Genomic DNA, 20,416 nt, shown 5'->3' with positions numbered 1-20,416 from the left:
CAAAACATCTAATGGGAAATCTGTTTACAATTCACATTGTATGGAGTAGAACATTTTTCAGCGACTCTAACTCTTGAAAGATATACGAACCAATAACATACAAAATTATATATATTGGTATTAGATGCCTTGTATGTGTCATTAGGATAAAAACTTGTAATGAAAAACCTTGCACTGTAACTATGATTGGTCTATATATTTTATATATAGATTGGTATATAGAATGGTATTAGATGTATCGAGTTAGGATAAAAACTTGTAAGAAAAAAATTGTATTGTAACTATGGCAAATTGTAACCTATTAACTGTATATTATGTACGTTAGCCTGTAACCCATTCTGAGCTCTTTGGGGAGAATGGGATAGAAAAGTAACTGACTAAATAAATAGGGTAAGTGTGTACAAAAAGTAAGGGCTCCTTTTTCTAAACTGCAGAAGAGCTTCTTAGCGCAGGCCAGCAAGGTAAATGCTCCGATGTTTATTCATTTCCTATGAGCTTTGGAGCATTTATCTCGCTGGCCCACGGTAAGAAGCTCTTCTGCAGTTTAATAAAACCAAGTGTAAGCCTACTCTATCGACCTATCCTCCCCCTTTTCCGAACTGCATTGTATAAACACCTGTTCAGGGATAGGGGGGGGGGGAAGTCAAATAAAGTGACAGAGTCCTACCAGGCCTACAGGGAGACTTGACAGAATGTTATCATTCCAGGCAGCCAAACTGAACACATGGCTCGTAAAACCCATACTCGAGGCCGTTTCATACGCTGACTTCAGAAAATCACTGAAGACCCGTCTCTTTAACACATACTAATCCCAATCCTTGTCCTATCCGCTCAGCCATCTCTCTCATTCTCAATTTCTCTTGATTTTAGATTAACTCATGCTCTTCCCATTTGTAATTGCATTCCACCCAAATTGTTTTCCCCCGCACCCCTATCTCTGACAGATATCCTTTTGATTCAAACCAACTTGGGTCTCTTCCATTTGTAATTTTGTATCACTGAAAGTTTTTTTCTCTTCCTATTACATCTCTTACCTTCATTGCATGTATCTTGTTGTAAACTTCTCTTACTCTCATTGCATGTATCTTGTTGTAAACTGCTTTGAACTTATGGTATAGCGGTATATAAGAAATAAAATTATTATTATTATTATATGTTCCCACCTATCCAGATATAGTAACAGAGCTAAAAAAAAAGAAATATCTTGGTACCATAAGAGGACAATTTAATATATCAGTTACAAAGGATTGAGCAGCAGACTATGAGCCCTCGTGGACAGTGATTGTATGAAAGGTTCCCATATCAATAAAAAAAATGGTTTTTTTCTGTCTGGGATTAAGCTGTGCTCTAGTTTTTTCCATCAACAAAAGTTGATGTAACCTGTCTTTATCATTTTTAAATTGTATTTATAAATAGTAATTTTAGGATTTGCAGTTGCAACACAGACAAAAGTTATTTTCTTATTACACACTGTACAACCCATACTTTCATCCTAAAGGAAAAGTTTCAGCATTTTAGAATTTTTCATTCAGTTTTGATTAGTCGTGTATTCATTTGTATATAACTATAAAAATTCACATGCAGATAATCAAAAGAGAGCTTGCTTAAAGAGTATTAAGTTATGTCTTAAATATAAAATGTATTTAATTTGTATTGCACTTATTGAAAATGTTGAAAATGAATAAAGAATTTAAAAAAAAAAAGAATGCTTTGCATTAGTGGTAATGTAAAACTCAAAATTGTTTTGAAACATCATTTAAAGCCAAAGATTTAATCATCATCATACTGGATCCTGTTTCTTTAACAGTTTAGATTAAATTAAGAAACTTGTAAATAACTCTTCTGCTTCATGTCTCCTCTAAACGTACCCTCTTTTCCAGGATGGCTTTGCTGTCCCCTCCCAGTGCAATTTTAGAGGCACTAGACCGAAATTCAGGCAGTCCAAGGATCGGCAGGTACTCATGGTTCAAACTGGCATCGCTTGCAATCTGTTGCTCTACCTTCTTCACTACTGGCAGGACCCAGGGCTGTGAATCATCAGTGCGATAAGCTGCAAAAAACATCAAACAAACAAAAAAAAAATCAGTTTATCCTGTGTCTATCATTTTTGCTGCTAACCAGAAAGGACAACATAGAAGTTTACTATTGGAAGGTCCCTTTTACCTACGATGGAATCTCAAGAATATTTCAATCGTGGTGGTTGTAAGTGGTCACAAGGTCTGTATTCTCATTAAAAAAGTTTTTATTGGGATGACCTTTTATTGATACGACCCGACTCAACTGCGCAGAGCCTTCTTGTTGGCAACAAACAGGAGCTAAAGTGGCACTTGTTTTCGATTTGCGACAGCATTCAGTGGTTTTAGCCAACTACGCTTTTCTCGCACAGAAAATGGGCGACTAATTTTCCTTGCTTTTATACATACGGTATGTTTTCTAAATGACTCAACGGACTCCTATTTGTTGCCAACAAGACCCCTGAAGAAGACTCTGCACAGTCGAAACACAGCCCGTGTCTGGTCATATCAATAAAAACCTTTTTTTTCAGAATACACACCTTGTGACAGTGATTCCATCTGTAGACTTTTACTGCTCACAACCACCATGATTGAAATATTTTTGACACTCTCTTCAATGTGCTTCTATTTGTTGTGGAGACCTTGTTTTTCTCTTTTTTTTGTTCATTTTTAGGTCCCTTTCACCAACAGAACATACTAGAAAGAAAACCAGAATAATTTAACACTTTTGTCAGCTTTGTTATAAGGAGACAATAATATTTTGTTAATGTACATTTAGGAGGCAATTTTCAAAAGGATCTCATGGATAAACTACAGGGAAAAAGGATGGGTTAGAAGGGTGAGCTGACTTAACTATGTGCCACAATTTCATTCTGAAATCTCAGAGGGTTCTTTATTTTGCATACTTTATGGGAGAAGAGATCGCACTGGCACAAGAGGTCTGGCAGATTTTTCAAAGGATAAGCTGTGTAGGGAGTTACCCTTGAAAAATCAGCCCACAGGCCAATGAGTGCAAAGTACAGACAAGTCTGCAAACCTGCCCCCCCCCCCCCCCCACCATCACCACCACACACACTAAATAAATTGCTAATGTAGCTCTATCAAGCATTAAATAGGCTGGAGATAAAAGCAGTAATTATAAAAATTACAGGTGTTCTATGGAATCTATTTTTTTTTTTTTAAGTAGGTATGGAATACAAATATTTTTGATCAGTTTTCAAGTAGCCTACCTATTTGCAAACTACATGGTTGCTCTTAATGCACATTTTCAAAGAGAAACTACCCACATAGTTGTTCTTTGAAAGTGGAAAGTGCATTTAAAAGGATCCATATTCTCTGCTTGCGTTATTTGTGTGGAAAGTGAAGGTACAAAATAAAGCACAAATAGTTAAAAATGCATATGCTAACCATTTTCCTCCCTCAATCTAAATATGCCCAGAGGAACAGCTCTTTTTTTCTTACAGCTAAAAATATTGTACACGATGCAACCTACACCTACTTTTAGCCACATTTCAATCAGTCCATGGAACAGAAGAAATCTAGATGCTTCCTATCAAACCAGAAAACATATGCAATTGTAAAATTTCTAGTGAATTTTTTCCTAGAAGTAAAAAGTACATTAGATGCTGAACTGGGAGGGAGAGGGGACTAAAGGTTGGGATTTTACAAAAGCCTCCTTGGTTCTTTAAAATCAGAGTTTGGAAATGTCTAGCCTGATTGAATAAATCCTGAGAGGACTGGAAAACTATTTTGTCTAAACCAGTGGTCTCAAACTCGAACCCTTTGCAGGGCCATATTTTGGATCTGTAGGTACTTGGAGGGCCTCAGAAAAAATAATGAATGTCTTATTAAAGAAATGACAATTTTGCAAGAGGTAAAACTCTATATAAATATTTTTTTTCGGTTAAGTCTTAATAATAATATTGTCATTTATAGCTAAAGAGACATATGATCAAGAAACTTTTATTTTACTTTTGTGATTATGATAAACATACCGAGGGTCTCAAACTAGAACCTGGTGGGCCACATGTGGCCCCCGGGCCGTGAGTTTGAGACCACTGGTCTAAACCAAGAAAGAGCTAAGTGAATTATAGGCCCCTTGTTTCTCCTGAGTTTTCTCAAGTTTTCTGCTAGAGATTTTTTAAGGATATGTGTATTCTGCTGCTCCTATCTCACTATCTTCTGTAGCAGAATGCTGGCACCTTACCATTGCCAAAAAAAAAAATATCTTGGAACTCTCTAGTGAAATAAAATACTATTCATTATGTTCTAACTCAGGGACCACTCATTAGAACCTAAGTGGCAACCCCACTTGTCTGCATGAATGCTTGCTAGATCAGTAACTCTTACGGCTATTATGTATACAATGACCCAGTTCGTAATCCGACTGCTTATGACACAAGATAAAAGACTTAGGCAAGCTTTTATAAAAGTGCTTTGCCAAGCAGTGAATGCTAAATGCCAAGCTACTCATAGGAAAGGGAGGCTGAGCTTTTGTAAAAGGAGCCATTAATTTTTCCTGCTTGCACAAATTGAACACACCTTGAACACACACCTACCTGACTGATTGAAACAGGAAAATTTGGCTAATCATCTGATTTCTGAACACCTTTAGAATATGATATATTGCCCTTAGTGCCACAAGGCTGTGAAACCTTCTTCTCTTTCATCAACAGGGACCTTGGATTAGGAGACCATTTATGTGAACTTCCCAGTCCAGGCTGGATGTATCTGTGATTAGTATAATCAAAATGGTTGACTTTGGAAAATCAATCTCTTAGTTAAGAGAGGAATGAAAGAGTAGGGTTGTCCAGAAAAACTTTTCAGGAAATACTGAATAATCCAATTAAGTTTCCTTTGTTAAAAGTACAGATCAATTTCTTAGCAAACACAAGTGAACCAATTCTCAGTTTAAATCTGGATTTTGAGAATAGGAAGCCTTGTTCTGTTAAAGTTTTTGACCTTCTTGAAGAATTGCAAATATATTTCAATTCACATCTAGAGCTTTCTTCAGCAAGCACCTTTGAGTTTTTCCAGTTTAAAGAGGCTTAAAACTTGTCTCCTGTTAAAAGACTTGTCTGCATAGACCTTTTAAAAAGGCATTCCAAAGAGCTTCTGAAAAGCTTGACAAATATCTATCATATGGGCAACCAGGCTTGAATTTTCTGAAGGTCTGTACTGTAGATTATTTGATCCTCCATCGTGTTTATATCATGCCAGAGGATTCTGAATATTTTCATGCAATACCTGATTTTTCTGAGGTACCCGAATACGAGCTAAAACTGTACAGGAAAAGAATTGTACCTGAGTTATTTAAAGTACAATTGTTTTAGACCTCCAAACGTTTTGGCTTTCATTGAAAAAGAGAGAATTCCAGTTATCTCCAGACTGGCTTTCAGTTGTAGAACTGCAGTTTTTCACTGTACAATTTGATACTTTCTACTAGAAGGAAATCACTAAGCGAAAAAAAACTTGAAGGTTCTTTCTCTACTATAATTTAAATGAAAATACTGGATTGTACTGAAATTCTACACTGTGAACCAAAACCAAAACCCAGACCCCTGCTATGGCCAGCATAGCTTCTACAAAATTGGTTAAATATCAATCATTTTTGACATAGAGAAATTTAATTGTATACTGAATAGCACTTCAAAATATTTTTAATCTTGGGGGCAGTAAATGGTTTCCATGGGACCAGTTGTTTGACAGCTTGAAGTGCCATTTGAATGGTTCTTGGCCCCCTGCCACCAGCCTTATGATCAGATGAACCTGACTGTCTAAGAGGTTTCAAAAAGTTGTCCAAAGTGCTTTTCTTCCAATCTTTGGTTTCAAATTACCCAAAATTGTTGATATTTGACCTATTTTCTAGAATGCTGACCATAACAGATATTTGGGAAAGGGGGGGGTTGGTTCACACAATGTAGCTTGTTTGGCATTCAGTTGTATAAATGCCGTCTCCAACTCCAGAGATGCGGAGAGAAGTTTTTCACTGTTCAATATGATGTCTTCTGATAGAAGAAAATCACTAAGCGAGAATTTGGCTCTTTGTTTTCTCTAGTATAATTAATGACAATACTGAATTGTACTGAAATTATGGATAATACTTAGGAAAAATACTATTTAAATGTTGTCAAATAAACTTGCAGAATTTGAAAATTTTGTGCACAGAATTTTGAATTTTTTTGCGCACAATTCCACCAGGAGTGTTTAATACTCAATTTAGGAAGCAGTGACATCTTGTGACTACTGCCAGTACTACAGTATTATGTTTCCTAGACAGGTTTTGTTCTATCTTAAAACATGCATGCATATGTGAGAATAGACTGGACAGGGATTATTAGAGATTAGTGAGAAAAAGTGTGTTGGAAGGGGTGAGAAAGAGGGGAGGATCAACTCAGAATGTGTGTACGAGTATGTTAGGAAGATGGCAGTGTGAATCAGCACCAGGGTTGTAAGTGAAAAGGGGGACTGGCACTACACTGTGTATCTATGTGAAAGGATATTGTAAATGGAGGCAGTGGGGGGGACACATACTGGGGTAGTACTTTGATAAATTTGGATTTAAGATTTAATTATTTGAGTTTTCAAATGTAAGCTAAACACTGGTACAATAGGTATTGCCCCTCCCCCCAAGAAGGCTTGCAATCTAAAGGACTGAGATTGGCATAAGGAATGTTCTAAACTTGCCGTTAAAATCCTGTGGGTCATTGTAGTGCCAGTAAATTTTCCAATTTCAAAAAGCGAGCGATGCTGAAAAACCTCAAATGCAAATGAGCTCCGCAGAGGTCCAAGAAAATGCCATCAGATCAGTCGTTGGAGAAAGTGACCGACACATGCACAGAACAGTCCACAGAAAGAGGCTTAAATGTGTGCGTGGACCTGTAAATTCTACATAGTAGGCATGCATGAGCTATCATAGGTGTGCCTTTATTGTAGCGCATCATGGACATGCCATAAGCGTTCAATGACCAGTGCGGAGGGGAGGAGCCGAAATCACCACATACCTAGAAAAATTCAGTATCTTAAACGACAACCAATCAGGCTTCCGCCAGGACCACAGCACTGAGACCATCATTGCCGCTCTACTCGACCACCTTCATTCACTTTTCAGCCAGGGCACTAGCGCCTTGATAGTACAACTTGATCTTAGCAGTGCATTCGACCTCATAGACCACTCCATCCTCCTAGACTTCCTTGCCTACATCGGCATCTCTGGCCAAGTCCTCAATTGGTTCCGCGGATTTCTAAAAAAATAGATCATACAGGGTATTCAAGAATGACTCCCTCTCATACAGCTGGGATAATGCCTGTGGGGTCCCACAGGGCTCCCCTCTCTCCCCCATCTACCTCGCCTCCCTGGGAAACCTCCTGAAAAACCTCAAGCTCAAATTCTTCATTTATGCAGATGACATTACAATAGTCATCCCACTAACCAGCTTCACTCCAGAGTTGCTCACCTCTCTTTCAAGCTCACTTACTCAGATAGAACTCTGGATGCTATCCCACAGACTAAAATTAAATCTTGACAAAACCAAATTCTTCCTAGCTACCCCCAACGACAAAATCAAAGACACCACAATCCAAGTGAAAGGTATGGCCTTCCCCATCGAACAAACCTTAAAAGTATTGGGAGTCACCCTAGACAAACATCTATCCCTGGAAAAACATACTGATATTACGGTCAGGAAATGCATTTCAGTTCTTTGGAAACTACGCACCATAAAAAAATACTTCGACGACACCTCATTCCGCCTGTTGACTCAATCCTCCATTCTCAGCATCCTAGACTACTGCAACATCATTTATCTGGCCTCCACGAAGAAAACCATCAGGAGACTGAAACTTATCCAGAACACCACCGTTCGCCTTATATTTGGCTTAAACAAATGGGACCACATCACCCCTTTTTACCACAAACTACATTGGCTACCCCTTGAATCTAGAATCCTATTCAAGTTCGCGTGCTTCTGTTACAAAACTGTCTTTGGGCTATCTCCGAGCTACCTCACCCCTCATTTCATCCTGAACTGCAACAAAAAGAACTCCCGCAGAATCAATCTTTTCGCCTTCCCCTCCCTAAAACTTTGTCACCTCAAAAGGTTCTTCAACAAAACCTTCGCCTTCCAAGCAGCCAAACAGAACACTTGGCTAGCCCAAATTCTGCTCAAGGCCCACTCCTACCTTGATTTCCGAAAAACACTCAAAACGCATTTATTCCACGCTCAATATCCCTAATCCCATCTCTTCCATTTCTCTCCCCCCTCCCTCAAACAACCCAACTCGCCTGGTCCCCTCCCCCTCTTTTTGATCTCCCCCATCTCACTAACTCCAATGACCTACTCATTCCCCCCCCCTCGCATGCCCATCTTTATCACCTCATTGCCTGTAATTATGATCAACTGTAACCATGATCAATTGTAATTTCTTGTTAATTTTGTTCCAATACCTTCTTTACTTGTAAAGATAGTTTATTGTAATTTCTTATTAAGTTTTGTATAATTGATGTGAACCGCCTAGAACTCCCTGGGTATGGCGGTATACAAAAATAAAGTTATTATTATTATTATCAACTAGTGAACCATTCAAATGCTTTTTTCTATTCTGCTTCTGCGAGACATATACGCTGCCTCCATTGTTGTTGTTTTTTTAACTTCCATCTCTCATGCAATCGGCAGCCCCAGAAACTGCAGGCATGTGCTTTTAATGAATGCACACAAGACACACCTTTTAGACACATTGAGGCATGCTTTTAACACATATATATGGGACATCCCCCCCAACAAGTATAATAAATATTATCTTCATCTCTCATGCAATCAGCAGCCCAGACCTGCCATTGTACACTTTTGATGCATGCACACGAGACATACCTTTAACACACACACACCTGAAATGCACTTTTAACACATGCAGTTCAATGCTGCCAGCACCTCCAGACCTGCCAGTAATTTTGGACTGTTAAAGGTCAGGGCTTCATTTCGTGCATCACCCCGAGTGCTCATTTTAATATTAATGACCTCGTTGTAATACATTTACATAGTATTATCAGAGGATGCTACGAAGCACGGAAAAGACCGTGCAGAGGCATTATGTGTATCAGAAGCTAAAATACTTCGACACTAAACCAGTTAGAACTGGTTTACAGTCGAGCGTTAAAAGAACATGGAGCCTAAAGGACAGGATGCACAAAGCTCCGAGACCACGGTAAAAAAAAAATACCATGGTGGGAGCAAGACGGGGTGAGGAGCAGACCCAGTATAAAGGGAACTGTGCCTGGCGCAATCACTAGGCACAGCTCCTCCCTCCCAACCCTCCTGTCAAAATAAAACTTTTCTTCTGCCACTCTGCTGCTGCTCTCTCTACTGGTTGAGCTGATTATGGCAGGGGAATCCCCGATCAGCTGAGCCAGCAGGGCTCCCCCAAAGCTGCTGGATCGGCAGCTTCTGGGCTTCCCCTATCACTCAGTTGTTTGGGGCTTCCGCTGCTGGCTCAGTTAAAATTAATAATATGCCAGTTACATTTATTCTAGATGCCGGAAAGACATTCAGTAGAGCCCTTCTGACTTTTTTTTAAATTTAGATTAGTAAAAATAGATCCGTTATTATTTCTGTAGGTTGGTTAGTAACTTTTATGAAAATCTTACATCTGTTTTTAAGCTAAATGGGAGATACTCAAAAGAATTTAGCCCCCCCCCCATTTTACTAAGCCGCGGTAGAGGTTTATACCGCGGCCCAGAGCACTAAATGGTCAGACGTTGCTCCGACGCAGCTTAGTAAAAGAGGGCTTAAAATTTTAAGGGAACTAGACAGAAGGTCTTTCTGTTCCTTTTTTTTAATCTCTGGAGCTGTTGACTTTCCAGGGGTCAAGACAGGTAAACATGAAGATAAGTTCTCCGTGTTTGCAGATATCTTGTTTACAATTGTGGACAAGGTTTCATTACATGTTCGACTTATTCTTTCTGTACACTACCTTGGAAGAAATATTTCAAAAAGACAGAAAATAAATCCTAAAATCAATCAATCAATCAAATGTCAGCCTTGCTAGAGGTTGGGGTAAAAGCGGATAGCGTAGCTGGTTTTAAGAAAGGTTTGGACAAATTCCTGGAGGAAAAGTCCATAGTCTGTTATTAAGACATGGGGGAAAGCCTCTTCTTGCCCTGGATTGGTAGCATGGAATGTTGCTACTCCTTGGGTTTTGGCCAGATACTAGGGACCTGGATCGGCCACCGTGAGAACGGGCTACTGGGCTTGATGGACCATTGATCTGACCCAGTAAGGCTATTAACCTATGGCAGAATTATTTCAGGTTGTAACTCATTGTAAAATACATAACATTCATCCAAAAACAGATATTTGCAATGTTTGCAGGTACTTTGTCCTGTGGACTGTACAAAAAAATCTCAAAAGTGTGCATATGCTTTCCCTTTGCTAACTGCCTAGAGGAAAAGTACCCATGAAGTGCGAGACACCTACTTTTTCTGTGAATTGCTTTTATAAAAGCTACATACAGGCAGTCTCCGAGTTACTGATGCCTGTCTTAAGTACGACTCGTACTTAAGAACACGGTCGTTCATTGGCATAGACTCTTACACTTCTCAAGTTTCAAGTTTCAAGTTTATTTAGATTTAATGGTTCGCTTAAAAATTCTAAGCGAATAACATTACAATAAATATAAGGGTAAAAACAGTTAAGATCATTTTTGTGCATTAGCTAACATATTCGTGAACACTTAACAATACAGACACTACTGGAGGAGTTGGGAAAAACAAGTGGGGTAAAAAGTTACAATGTTGTTGTGTCCACATAGGTAGACGAAGAAAATTGGATAGGGTAGGATAGAACATTGGGATGGGGGTACCTAAAAGTAGAAAATTATCGGAGTTTATGATGTTTTCAGTTGATAAAAGAAGATTCATGGCCACATTAAGAACAGTGTGTGGTTGTGCATTATGTACCTTAGAGGGAACACAGGTAGGGACAGTTGGCCCTTTTGTTAACTAGGAGCATAGATAAGCAGCAAGAATCTTAAAATCTACAATTTCTGAGTTACATACAAATCCGATTTAAGAACAGCTTTAAAAACGTAACTCGTTCTTAACCCGGGGACCTGCCTGTATTGTATTTTGGAAGAGAAAAAGCAAAGCATGTTGCAGTACTTCCCTCCCCCCACTCCCCCCACCCCCATCCTCTCCCCAAGAAGGCCTCCACTCAATGGAGTACACACACCATATGGAACATTTGTACCTTTACTTGCAGGGAGGGTGGGTAGTACCTACACAGGGGTCTTCTAAAATGCGGAAGATGTCTCATGTTTTCTGACAGGGCCTTTTAGTTACTGTGCTGTCAAGCGCGCATGATCAACAAATAAATTAAAGCATATAAGAATCAAAACTAAATAAATCATTCATCTCTGACTTTTGCCTCACAGTCAGCTTCAAGGCCAAAAACATACCTTTCATCTATCAGAGGTTAAATAGTCACCTCCATTGCCATAGTGCTTACGCTGGCAGATCATCATTCCCCTCTGCCCAGAACTCGTGCATATTTCACAATACTCTTTTTGGTAATTGCCTCCCACATCCCAAAGTTAGATCTTCAATCACAAAATACAGTTTGCAAAACAGCATGTGATTTACTAAAGAAGAGAGTCTAATTTGAGCTTACCCACTATAACATTACAAATTCACCTTGTAACTTATTTACAGATTGTCCTCGAGAGTGGCATTTAATGACACATTCGGCCTCTTTTACAAAGCCGCGCTAGCGGTTGCCACGCGGCAACATCTCCGAAGCCCTTCAAATCTCTATGGGCTAGCGCAGCTTTGTAAAAGAGGCCGATTGTATTACCAACAGATAATTCAGTATAGAAGACTAGCATTTACATATATACAATAAATGCCAAAAATCCAGCTATGTGCTATTCAGGAAATTTTATTTTTTTTATTTTATCTGTAATATTCTAGGTGCATTACAGGAATGCATTCATAATGCTAAACTTGACTTTGTACATCTAACATTACTGTATAAATATAAATTCATAATTTGCTTTTCTATGCTTCAAAAAATTGTGAGCCATGGAATCGAGGGTGATAAACTCACGTGGATTAAAAACTGGTTGGCGGATAGGAAACAGAGAGTAGGAGGTAAATGGACAATACTCGGACTTGAAAAGCGTCACAAGTGGAGTGCCGCAGGGTTTGGAGCTCGGGCCTGTGCTCTTCAACATATTTATAAACGACCTGGAAATTGGTACGACGAGTGAGGTGATTAAATTTGTGGACAATACAAAGTTATTCAGAGTAGTGAGGACACAGAAGGATTGCGAAGACCTACAACGAGACATAAACACACTCAAGGAATGGGCCGTGAAATGGCAAATGAGGTGCAAGGTGATGTATGTCGGTAACAAAAATCATATGCACGAATACAGGATGTCAAGTGCTGTACTCGGAGAGAGCCCCCAGGAAAGAGACTTGGGAGTACTTGTAGACAAGTCAATGAAGCCATCCGTGCAATGTGCAGCGGCGGCAAAAAGGGCGAACAGAATGCTAGGAATGATTAAGAAGGGGATCACAAACAGATCTGAAAAGGTTATCATGCCGCTGTACCAGGCCATGGTGCGTCCCTACCTGGAATACTGCATCCAACACTGGTCGCCGTACATGGAAAAGGACATAGTACTACTCGAAAGGGTCCAGAGAAGAGCAACAAATATGGTTAAGGGACTGGTAGAGTTGCCGTACAATGGGAGGCTAGAGAAACTGGGCCTCTTCTCCCTTGAAAAGAGGAGACTGAGAGGGGACATGATCGAAACAGAAAGAGAGATTGTTCACTCTCTCTAAGGTGGAGAGAACGAGCGGGAACTCTCTAAAGTTAAAAGGAGATAGATTCCATTCAAATGTAAGGATGTTCTTCTTCACCCAGAGAGTGGCAGAAACTGGAACACTCTTCCGGAGTCTGTCATAGGGGAAAAACACCCTCCAGGGATTCAAGACAAAGTTAGACAAGTTCCTGCTGAACCGGAACATATGCAGGTAGGGCTAGTCTCAGTTAGGGCGCTGGTCTTTGACCTAGGGGCCGCCGCGTGAGTGGACTGCTAGGCACGATGGACCATTGGTCTGACCCAGCAGCGGCAATTCTTATGTTCTTATGTATGACAACCTTGTTACTCGTTTTGAGCTCATTGGGGAGTGCGGGATATAAAACTAACCAAATACCGGTAAATAAAATAATTCATAAAGCACGCAACAACAAAAACATTAGTAACATTTGTATATATCAAATGTATCAAGCTCATTAGTATACATCGTTAAGTACTCATATGTTTTGTTCCATCTTTTTAATAGCCTTATAAAAGAATAACATCTCGAGTTCATCCCTAATTCCCTGGATCATGTGCAAAACCAGTTTTCAACCATCATGAGGAGATATTCCATAAACTCTGTTTAATGAGCCTCTTTGAGCAACAAGGCCTTTAGTCTGTCCTTAAATACCTTCTCAAGTATGTACACATATACTTGATAGCATGTATATTACAGGTGAATGATCACATGAGTGGAGTCTGGGTACAGCATAGGCAGGACTCAGACTTATGTGCATAAGTTACACAATTATCTAAGCACAAGCATTTACACCAGCTCCATGACTGGCATAAGTCACCGCTCCTACTGTTTATCACCAGGTAGGCTAGTATTCTCTAGTCTAAATAAAACGTAAGCACCTGCTTTCCCTTCTGGAATGGGCTACTACAAATAGGTGCCTCTTGAAAGAATACAGGTGCCCTCCAGAAGGGTAATTTTTATAAAGCAGAAAAAGGCTTTTCTAAAATTGCACAACTTCATACACACATAAAAGTCCATGCAATTTATGCAATCTGGGGCTAATTTTATACTCATTGTTGTACATATGTGACCACATACATGTGTAAATGGCCTGTTATAAAACTCCGATCAGCATAAAGATGTTGGTAAAGTATGCACCGTTATGTCAACAGGGAAGTAGGAGTGGCGCACGGGTAAGAGTTCGTAAGTATGTGCACATTAGAATACATACACACTGATTTAGGAACACACGGCTTCTTTTACAAAGCCGCACGGCAAAGGCCCCGAAGCCCTTTAAATCTCTATGGGCTTCGGGGCCATTAGCGCGGCTTTGTAAAAGAGGCAGTTAATCTTGACATGGACATTAACACTTTCTCCAGCTTAACCTCAGTGCCTCCTCCTTACCTCGTACGTTCTGCAATTCTGTCACTTTACTATTATATAGCACCATTCCTCCTCCTTTTCTTCCTACCCTGTCCTTCCTGAATATAGTTATAGGCCAGTATAGCTGTATCTCTGTTATGGTTCTCTGCAAACCACATCTCCACGACCACCCCTAAATCGAAGGCAGTGCTTCCATTACAGCCTCTAGATCCAAAACTTTATTTCCCATACTATGGACATTGGTATACACAGCTTTCCAGATGCTGTCATTTTTCATTTTCATACAGATATTTAACGTTTTACTTACCTGAGAGCTACATTAACCCATCTGCAGTGATCCTAGTTTAGTCGGTCTGCTGCAGAAGACACTTCATTCTAATAGATGAAGATCATCTCTGTTCAGCAGCCCTTGGAAAATCATCCCATGGTCCAAGAAGCCAAAACACTTTATGACACCATCTGTGCCACCATGCATTCATATCCAGGATGCATGCTTCTTTCCCTCGACCTTTATCCTCAATAGAAAAGATTGAGGAGAACATAATTTATACACCTCTTGATATGGCAGGCAGGATACCTAGCAGTATCATTCATGCCAACATGGCTAAGCAGTACTGGACAACAGTCAATAGATTCGATGAATCTCAACAAACTTTCAGTAACATCATGCAAAAAGCATGCCTTCCAGGATGTCTAGTCAGCTAGTGGATGCCTATGTAGCCCTCAGAAGGCGTGCACCAACTACCAGTACCAATCTGGCAACTTTGGGGAGTTCTTGCTTCCTCAAGGCTGCATACTGGCTTGAGGAAAGGTGGAATCAGGGTGTGAAATCTGCAAGATCTGACACTGTCCTCTTTTACCATAGTTCCATCTTCCCTTCTGCTGGAGATCCTTGATACTTCAAGAAGCAATTCGTTGTTTGTAGTTCTCATTGTCACAGATACTTCTTGGCCTTGCCATCTCCACTCAGTTCCTTCGCTTGTTTCAAGAAGGATTCAACCCGCGGGCATCTTGTACATGGAACTAGTCCGTCCCCTTGAATCAGACTGTCTGACTGGACAGAGACAAGCTGTAATGGGGGCAACAGCCATATTTCAGTTGTAGGAGTTTTGGTACCTCAATTTACAATGAGTTTCTGGACTATTCTGTATAATTTAACCTTCCCCTTCATTCTTGCCTGATCTGTAAAGATGCATGGGAAGGTACCTCCGCTTACTCATCCTCAGAGTGGGAGGTAAGTAGAGAGTCTTTCAGTACCACAGTACTAAATACTGTTCTTTGCCTGGCTTGACATTCAACCTATAGTGCTCTGAAAAGGAGTGTAGGGTTAAAAGTTGACTGCCTTCCAAAGATTTAAGCTCTACCATAGACAATGCTTAGGTAGTAACTCCCAGGGTACTGTATATTCATTGGCCACAGAGAAATATGATGGCAGATAAAGCCCAAATGGCCCAACCAGTCTGCCAATCCACAGCATCCACTATCTCCTCCTCGGCCTCCCTCTCCCGCCTTTCCTCCAAAGTATACATATTGAGATCCCATTCCTCCATTGACCACTACTACCCTATGGCCTTTCACTAAACCAGTTCCTAACCCAGTCTGTCTCTTTGGGGTCCATCCCGAGGGCACTCAGTTATTTATTAGACACCTGTGTGGACACTGTCAAAGGCTTTGCTAAAATCTAAATACACCACATCTAGCGCACATCCTCTATCCAATCCTCTGGTTACCCAGTCAAAGAAATTGATCAGATTTGTCTGACAAGACCTGCCTCTAGTGAATCCCTGTTGCCTCGGGTCCTGTAATCCACTGGATTACAGAAACCTCACTATTCTTTGTTTTAAAAGCGTTTCCATTAATTTACTTACCACAGAAGTCAGACTTACTGGCCTGTAGTTCCCTACTTATTCCTTACTTCCACTTTATGAACGTCAGAGCAGTGTTGAAGCATTTAGCACTATGGGCCATAGAAGAAATCTCTACTGCAGCTTAGTAAAAGTGGGGTTAAGTCTTATCTCCCAATTTATATAGTGAGAAAAAAGCTTAGCAAATTGTATTTACTTATTTATGATCAAGTTACATTCGGGTACAGTAGGCATTTCCCTGTTACCAATGCAATAACGTGTGGCAGACTTTGCATACAGCTTCTGTGCTCAAGTCTATGCACTACTGTGGGTGCTCGATGTTGAAATTGAGTTTTGCACATAAACTAACAGTGCAAAAACTCAGTGCTGACTTCAAGGGCTCATCTAAATCTCATGGTAATGAAGGCACTAACTTTTAAACTCAGATGAAAAGATATGCACAAAAAAAACAATAGGATGAGCATGGCGGGGGGAGGAGGGGGGAGTTGTTGCTGTTCTTTTGTTTTTTAAAAGCTGAGGTTTTAATTCAGGTCTGAGGAAGGCCTGGAAGAGGCTAGCTTGTTCTACTGCAATCAGCATTTGTACAGATTTCATGACTATTTTCTTCTCTTTAATTTTCTGGCTTTCTTGAAAGAGATGGGCAAAAAAAAAAAAACCCCAACTATTATGCTAAACAGAGGGGCCTAAGCAGAAAGCTACCATGGGCTGCGGCTCATGATAAATGAACAGCTTGTCTGCTTATTAAGGGTCATTGAATATAAAAAGAGTTTCTATGCTGAAGTTTACTCCCATGTTAGACATTAGAAAAAAAAAAAAAAACTTAGCCATATTTTAAGCTAAGTATTTATCTTTATAAGAAAGTATCTTTATAAGAAAAGCATCAATAGAAATATAAATAGCGGAAAGCTCTATGAAAAATGTCCCGATGACGAGTAGACACATAAAGCTCAGGACAATGAGAAGTTTGAGTCCTGAGTGGTGCCACTGAGGGTCGGGTAAAAAATTGGTAAAAAATTCTAAAAAATATTTTTGAAAATCACATACAAGGTGGCTTCATAGCCTTAAATAAGTTTATATTTTGGCTATATTTATAAATTGAATGTTCTGGCACCTTGATAATAATTTCAATATTTGTGCATGGATTTGAGACATTAGAACACAGCATTTTAAAACATATGATAAAGAGCCTATAATTTACCCATCAGAAGTTAAATACCTGGTGTCTTCCCCTCATTCTACTTAAACACTTCCTCAGTGCCAAGTGGCACCCTTTACCCCCACCCCTGACATGACTGACCTCCTCCCTCCCTCTAACTTTAAAAAGCCCATCATTTCCCTTTAAAAAAAAAAGTCCTCCAACTCACAACCCTTTTTCCAGGCACTCCTGGAATCTCGTTCCCACTCAGTCTTGCCTCTGGTGCTGCCACCTTGTAAAAAATTGTGGCACTTAGCTAGGGTTAAACAAAAGAAAAATCCAACCAAAACGAAAAACTTAGCTAGGGTTACCATATGGCTCCAGATAAAGGAAGACGGATTGAGACATCCGGGTTTTACTGTTACTGAAAGTAAGGATTTCAGATAGAGACATCTGGGCTTTACTTCCGTTTAAAGCAATGGGAATAAAACCCAGATGTCTCTATTTGTCCTCCTTTTTCTAGAGCCATATGATAACCCCACACAGCCCCATACTGGTAGTCGAGTGGAGATTATCAAATAAGGACAAAATCCTCTATATGACAGACCCATCCTGTCCGGTGCAGTCCAGGATGCTCTGTGCAGGGCTGGGCACCACCATTTATCAAGATGGCGGCTCAAGAGGCAGAAGTGAAGCATTGCTCCTGCCTCTTTCAGGTACAAGGATCCAGGGGATGGGGGGGCAACAGACAGCAGAGAGATTTTTTTTAAGTGGCGGGTTGACAGTGGCAGAGGTGCCACTAGACATCAGGGTTTTTAAAGTCAATGGGAAGGGGCCAATCAAAATTGGGAAGTGGGACAAGGGTACTGCTAAAAACACTAGGGAAGTGTTTATTTAAGAAAGGTGGGGTGTCTAGTTAAGTTGATTAGGCCAGAATGAGGGGGAAAGACCAGAGCCAATACAGATCACTGGCTTTTGTTTTTTTTTATGCCAATCATTGCTCGGGCACTAACAGGAAATGTGATATTTTGCAATAAACTGTGGATTACTGTTACGTTTTTAATGTGGCTGTAATTTGCATGCTCATTGTTTACAGCATGTTAGCCAAGTCTACCACACCTTTTTGTGCGCTCCAGAATTTCAGAACATGCACAAAATGTATGCATATTAAAACCCTGTGAATAACTCCATTTTTCTTGATACCAACCAAATTTATGTACAGAACACCATTCCAGCACATATACCTATGTAAATGCATGCAAGGCATGTGGGATTTCTTTGAGAGGAAGAGATAATGGCTATTGCGGATGGGCAGACTAGTTGGGCCATTTGGCCTTTATCTGTCATCATGTTTCTATTCCTTGCAGAAAACTGTGATATATAAGTCACTATACTGTATTGTATATCAAGTGCCTATCATCTTTTTTTTTTTTTGGGGGGGTGCACAAAATGTAGCTGCTGCTGCTTGTGTAGATCTATTAGGTGTTCTACCTTTCCACACAATTTACTTGCATACTACTTGGCTACTGCATTAGGAAGCAAAATATTATCATTACACTTGGGTTAGTATTTGGAAACCGCAAGCAACCTAGGGCCCTATAATAAGGTATTGAAGTGCCCGCTCCTCTTCACTTTCCTTGATCAGCTTCACTCCTCCACTAATATCAGAAATCGAGAGGGTTAGCTGCAGGGATAATCTCCTTGGAGTTCCACGTAGAGCATTTCGCCCCAGGCAATCGGTGCCAGAATATTATTGCTTCATAGACGTAAACTGGAAGAAATTCCTCAGTGAACAGTACAGTATGTCACTTCTAGGTCCATGGTCTGGTCTCATCCGCTAGCACCTGACAGCAATGCAGTGATGTTTTGCATTCTGCCTGCAAAGGGTAAGGGATTGCATTCTACTGTGCTTCTAATTGTCTGACTTCTCATACTCACCTCCCACTCCCAAATTCACCTTCCTCGGATCGCAGTCCTCTCGGAAGTCAGCCGTGAGTTTGAACACAGCCACCGGAGCTGCAGCCGGAACCCCGGAGAAGACGGAGCTCGCAGCCATTAGGAACCTTCGAGTTCAGAACTCTAGACTGGAGGAGACTCTCACCTTCACCACGGGCACAGGAAAAGCAGGCGAGGAAGCAGCCAATCCCAGAGCCGCAGCGTGGGCACCGCCTCTGCAACCTAGACACGCGACAGCCAATAGTGACCGAGAGCTGGGCGGAATGGTAAGATTGACAGTTTGTGTAACCAACTAGGCAAGGCCTTCTCCACCGAAACCATGGTGCCCCGGACGCCAGGAAAGACCTTTTCGGGAACCAGAGGCACGGCGGTGGACGCAATAACGCCGGCAAAGTGAGGTTTTTTTCCTGTTATGTCCAATCAGGTGACGAGACGTCAACTGCGTTTAGATTACTGCGGCGGGCTACAACAGATCAAGTTAAGACTCGTGTGATGGGTTAATCGAGGCTAAAGCTTTGAACTGTTTTTCTGTAGTGCAGAGCTGTCAAGTTAACCATTTCCAGGAAAAAGACATTTTGGCCAGATCTGACTTTGGACTTACACACCACAACGGTGTGGGATTTAAAGTATCTAATTGTACCCATAAAAAAAAAATCCTACCAGCAGGCCTATAATGTAGCAGGACTGACGTCAAATTCAGGACTGGCCCAGAATCTCCCTCTTAGAACTGGGTAACTCGCAGCTCTGGTGCTAGTAACTTGAAATACAGTACTCCTTTCTGAGTTGTGAGAGGCAGATATGTGTTTAACATGCTTAAAATTATGACTATTTCAATTTGTTTTATTCAAGTTTAAAGGGGAAAAAGTTATATTCATTCAAAAAAAAAAAGTAAAACTACTATTTCTTTCTTGCTGTCAAATGTTGATCTATCATGAAAATAAGACAAAACAATATATAAATCAAATATTGCAATATATACCCCATAAGGATATGGAACCTATGTAGGCTTTTTGGTAGAAAGCTGAAATCCAGAACCTCAAGAGTAGCATTCTCACAAATGTTCCCCACTCCACATATGTAGGGCCTGAAGCAAGCAGGGCTCCGTAGGGGGGCAATTAAGTACTGGGTAGGAACTGAGCTCCTGTCCATGCAGACTTGCTGAAAAACATGGCTGCTGTGAATTCCCGTGGCAACCTTACAAGACTGCCGAAGTCTCATGAGGTTGCCACAGAAACATATGGCT

General features: G+C 40.5%; 1 protein-coding gene across 1 annotated transcript in view; it reads right to left on the bottom strand.

Annotated features, from left to right (window-relative positions):
* GOT1 (glutamic-oxaloacetic transaminase 1) overlaps positions 1-19,355 on the bottom strand; it is a 38,817-nt gene extending 19,462 nt beyond the window's left edge. Inside the window, exons 1-2 of the mRNA XM_033943440.1 lie at positions 19,156-19,355; positions 1,869-2,050 (exon numbers count right to left, since the gene is read on the bottom strand). Of these exons, the coding sequence (XP_033799331.1) occupies positions 1,869-2,050; positions 19,156-19,273 (300 nt within the window). The 5' untranslated portion in view covers positions 19,274-19,355. The remainder of the gene's footprint in view (positions 1-1,868; positions 2,051-19,155) is intronic.
* Between the last annotated feature and the right edge of the window lie 1,061 nt (positions 19,356-20,416).

Source organism: Geotrypetes seraphini, chromosome 4 (genome assembly GCF_902459505.1).
Source record: "Geotrypetes seraphini chromosome 4, aGeoSer1.1, whole genome shotgun sequence".
Lineage (NCBI taxonomy): Eukaryota > Metazoa > Chordata > Amphibia > Gymnophiona > Dermophiidae > Geotrypetes > Geotrypetes seraphini.
This window is presented reverse-complemented; position numbering and strand designations above follow the sequence as displayed.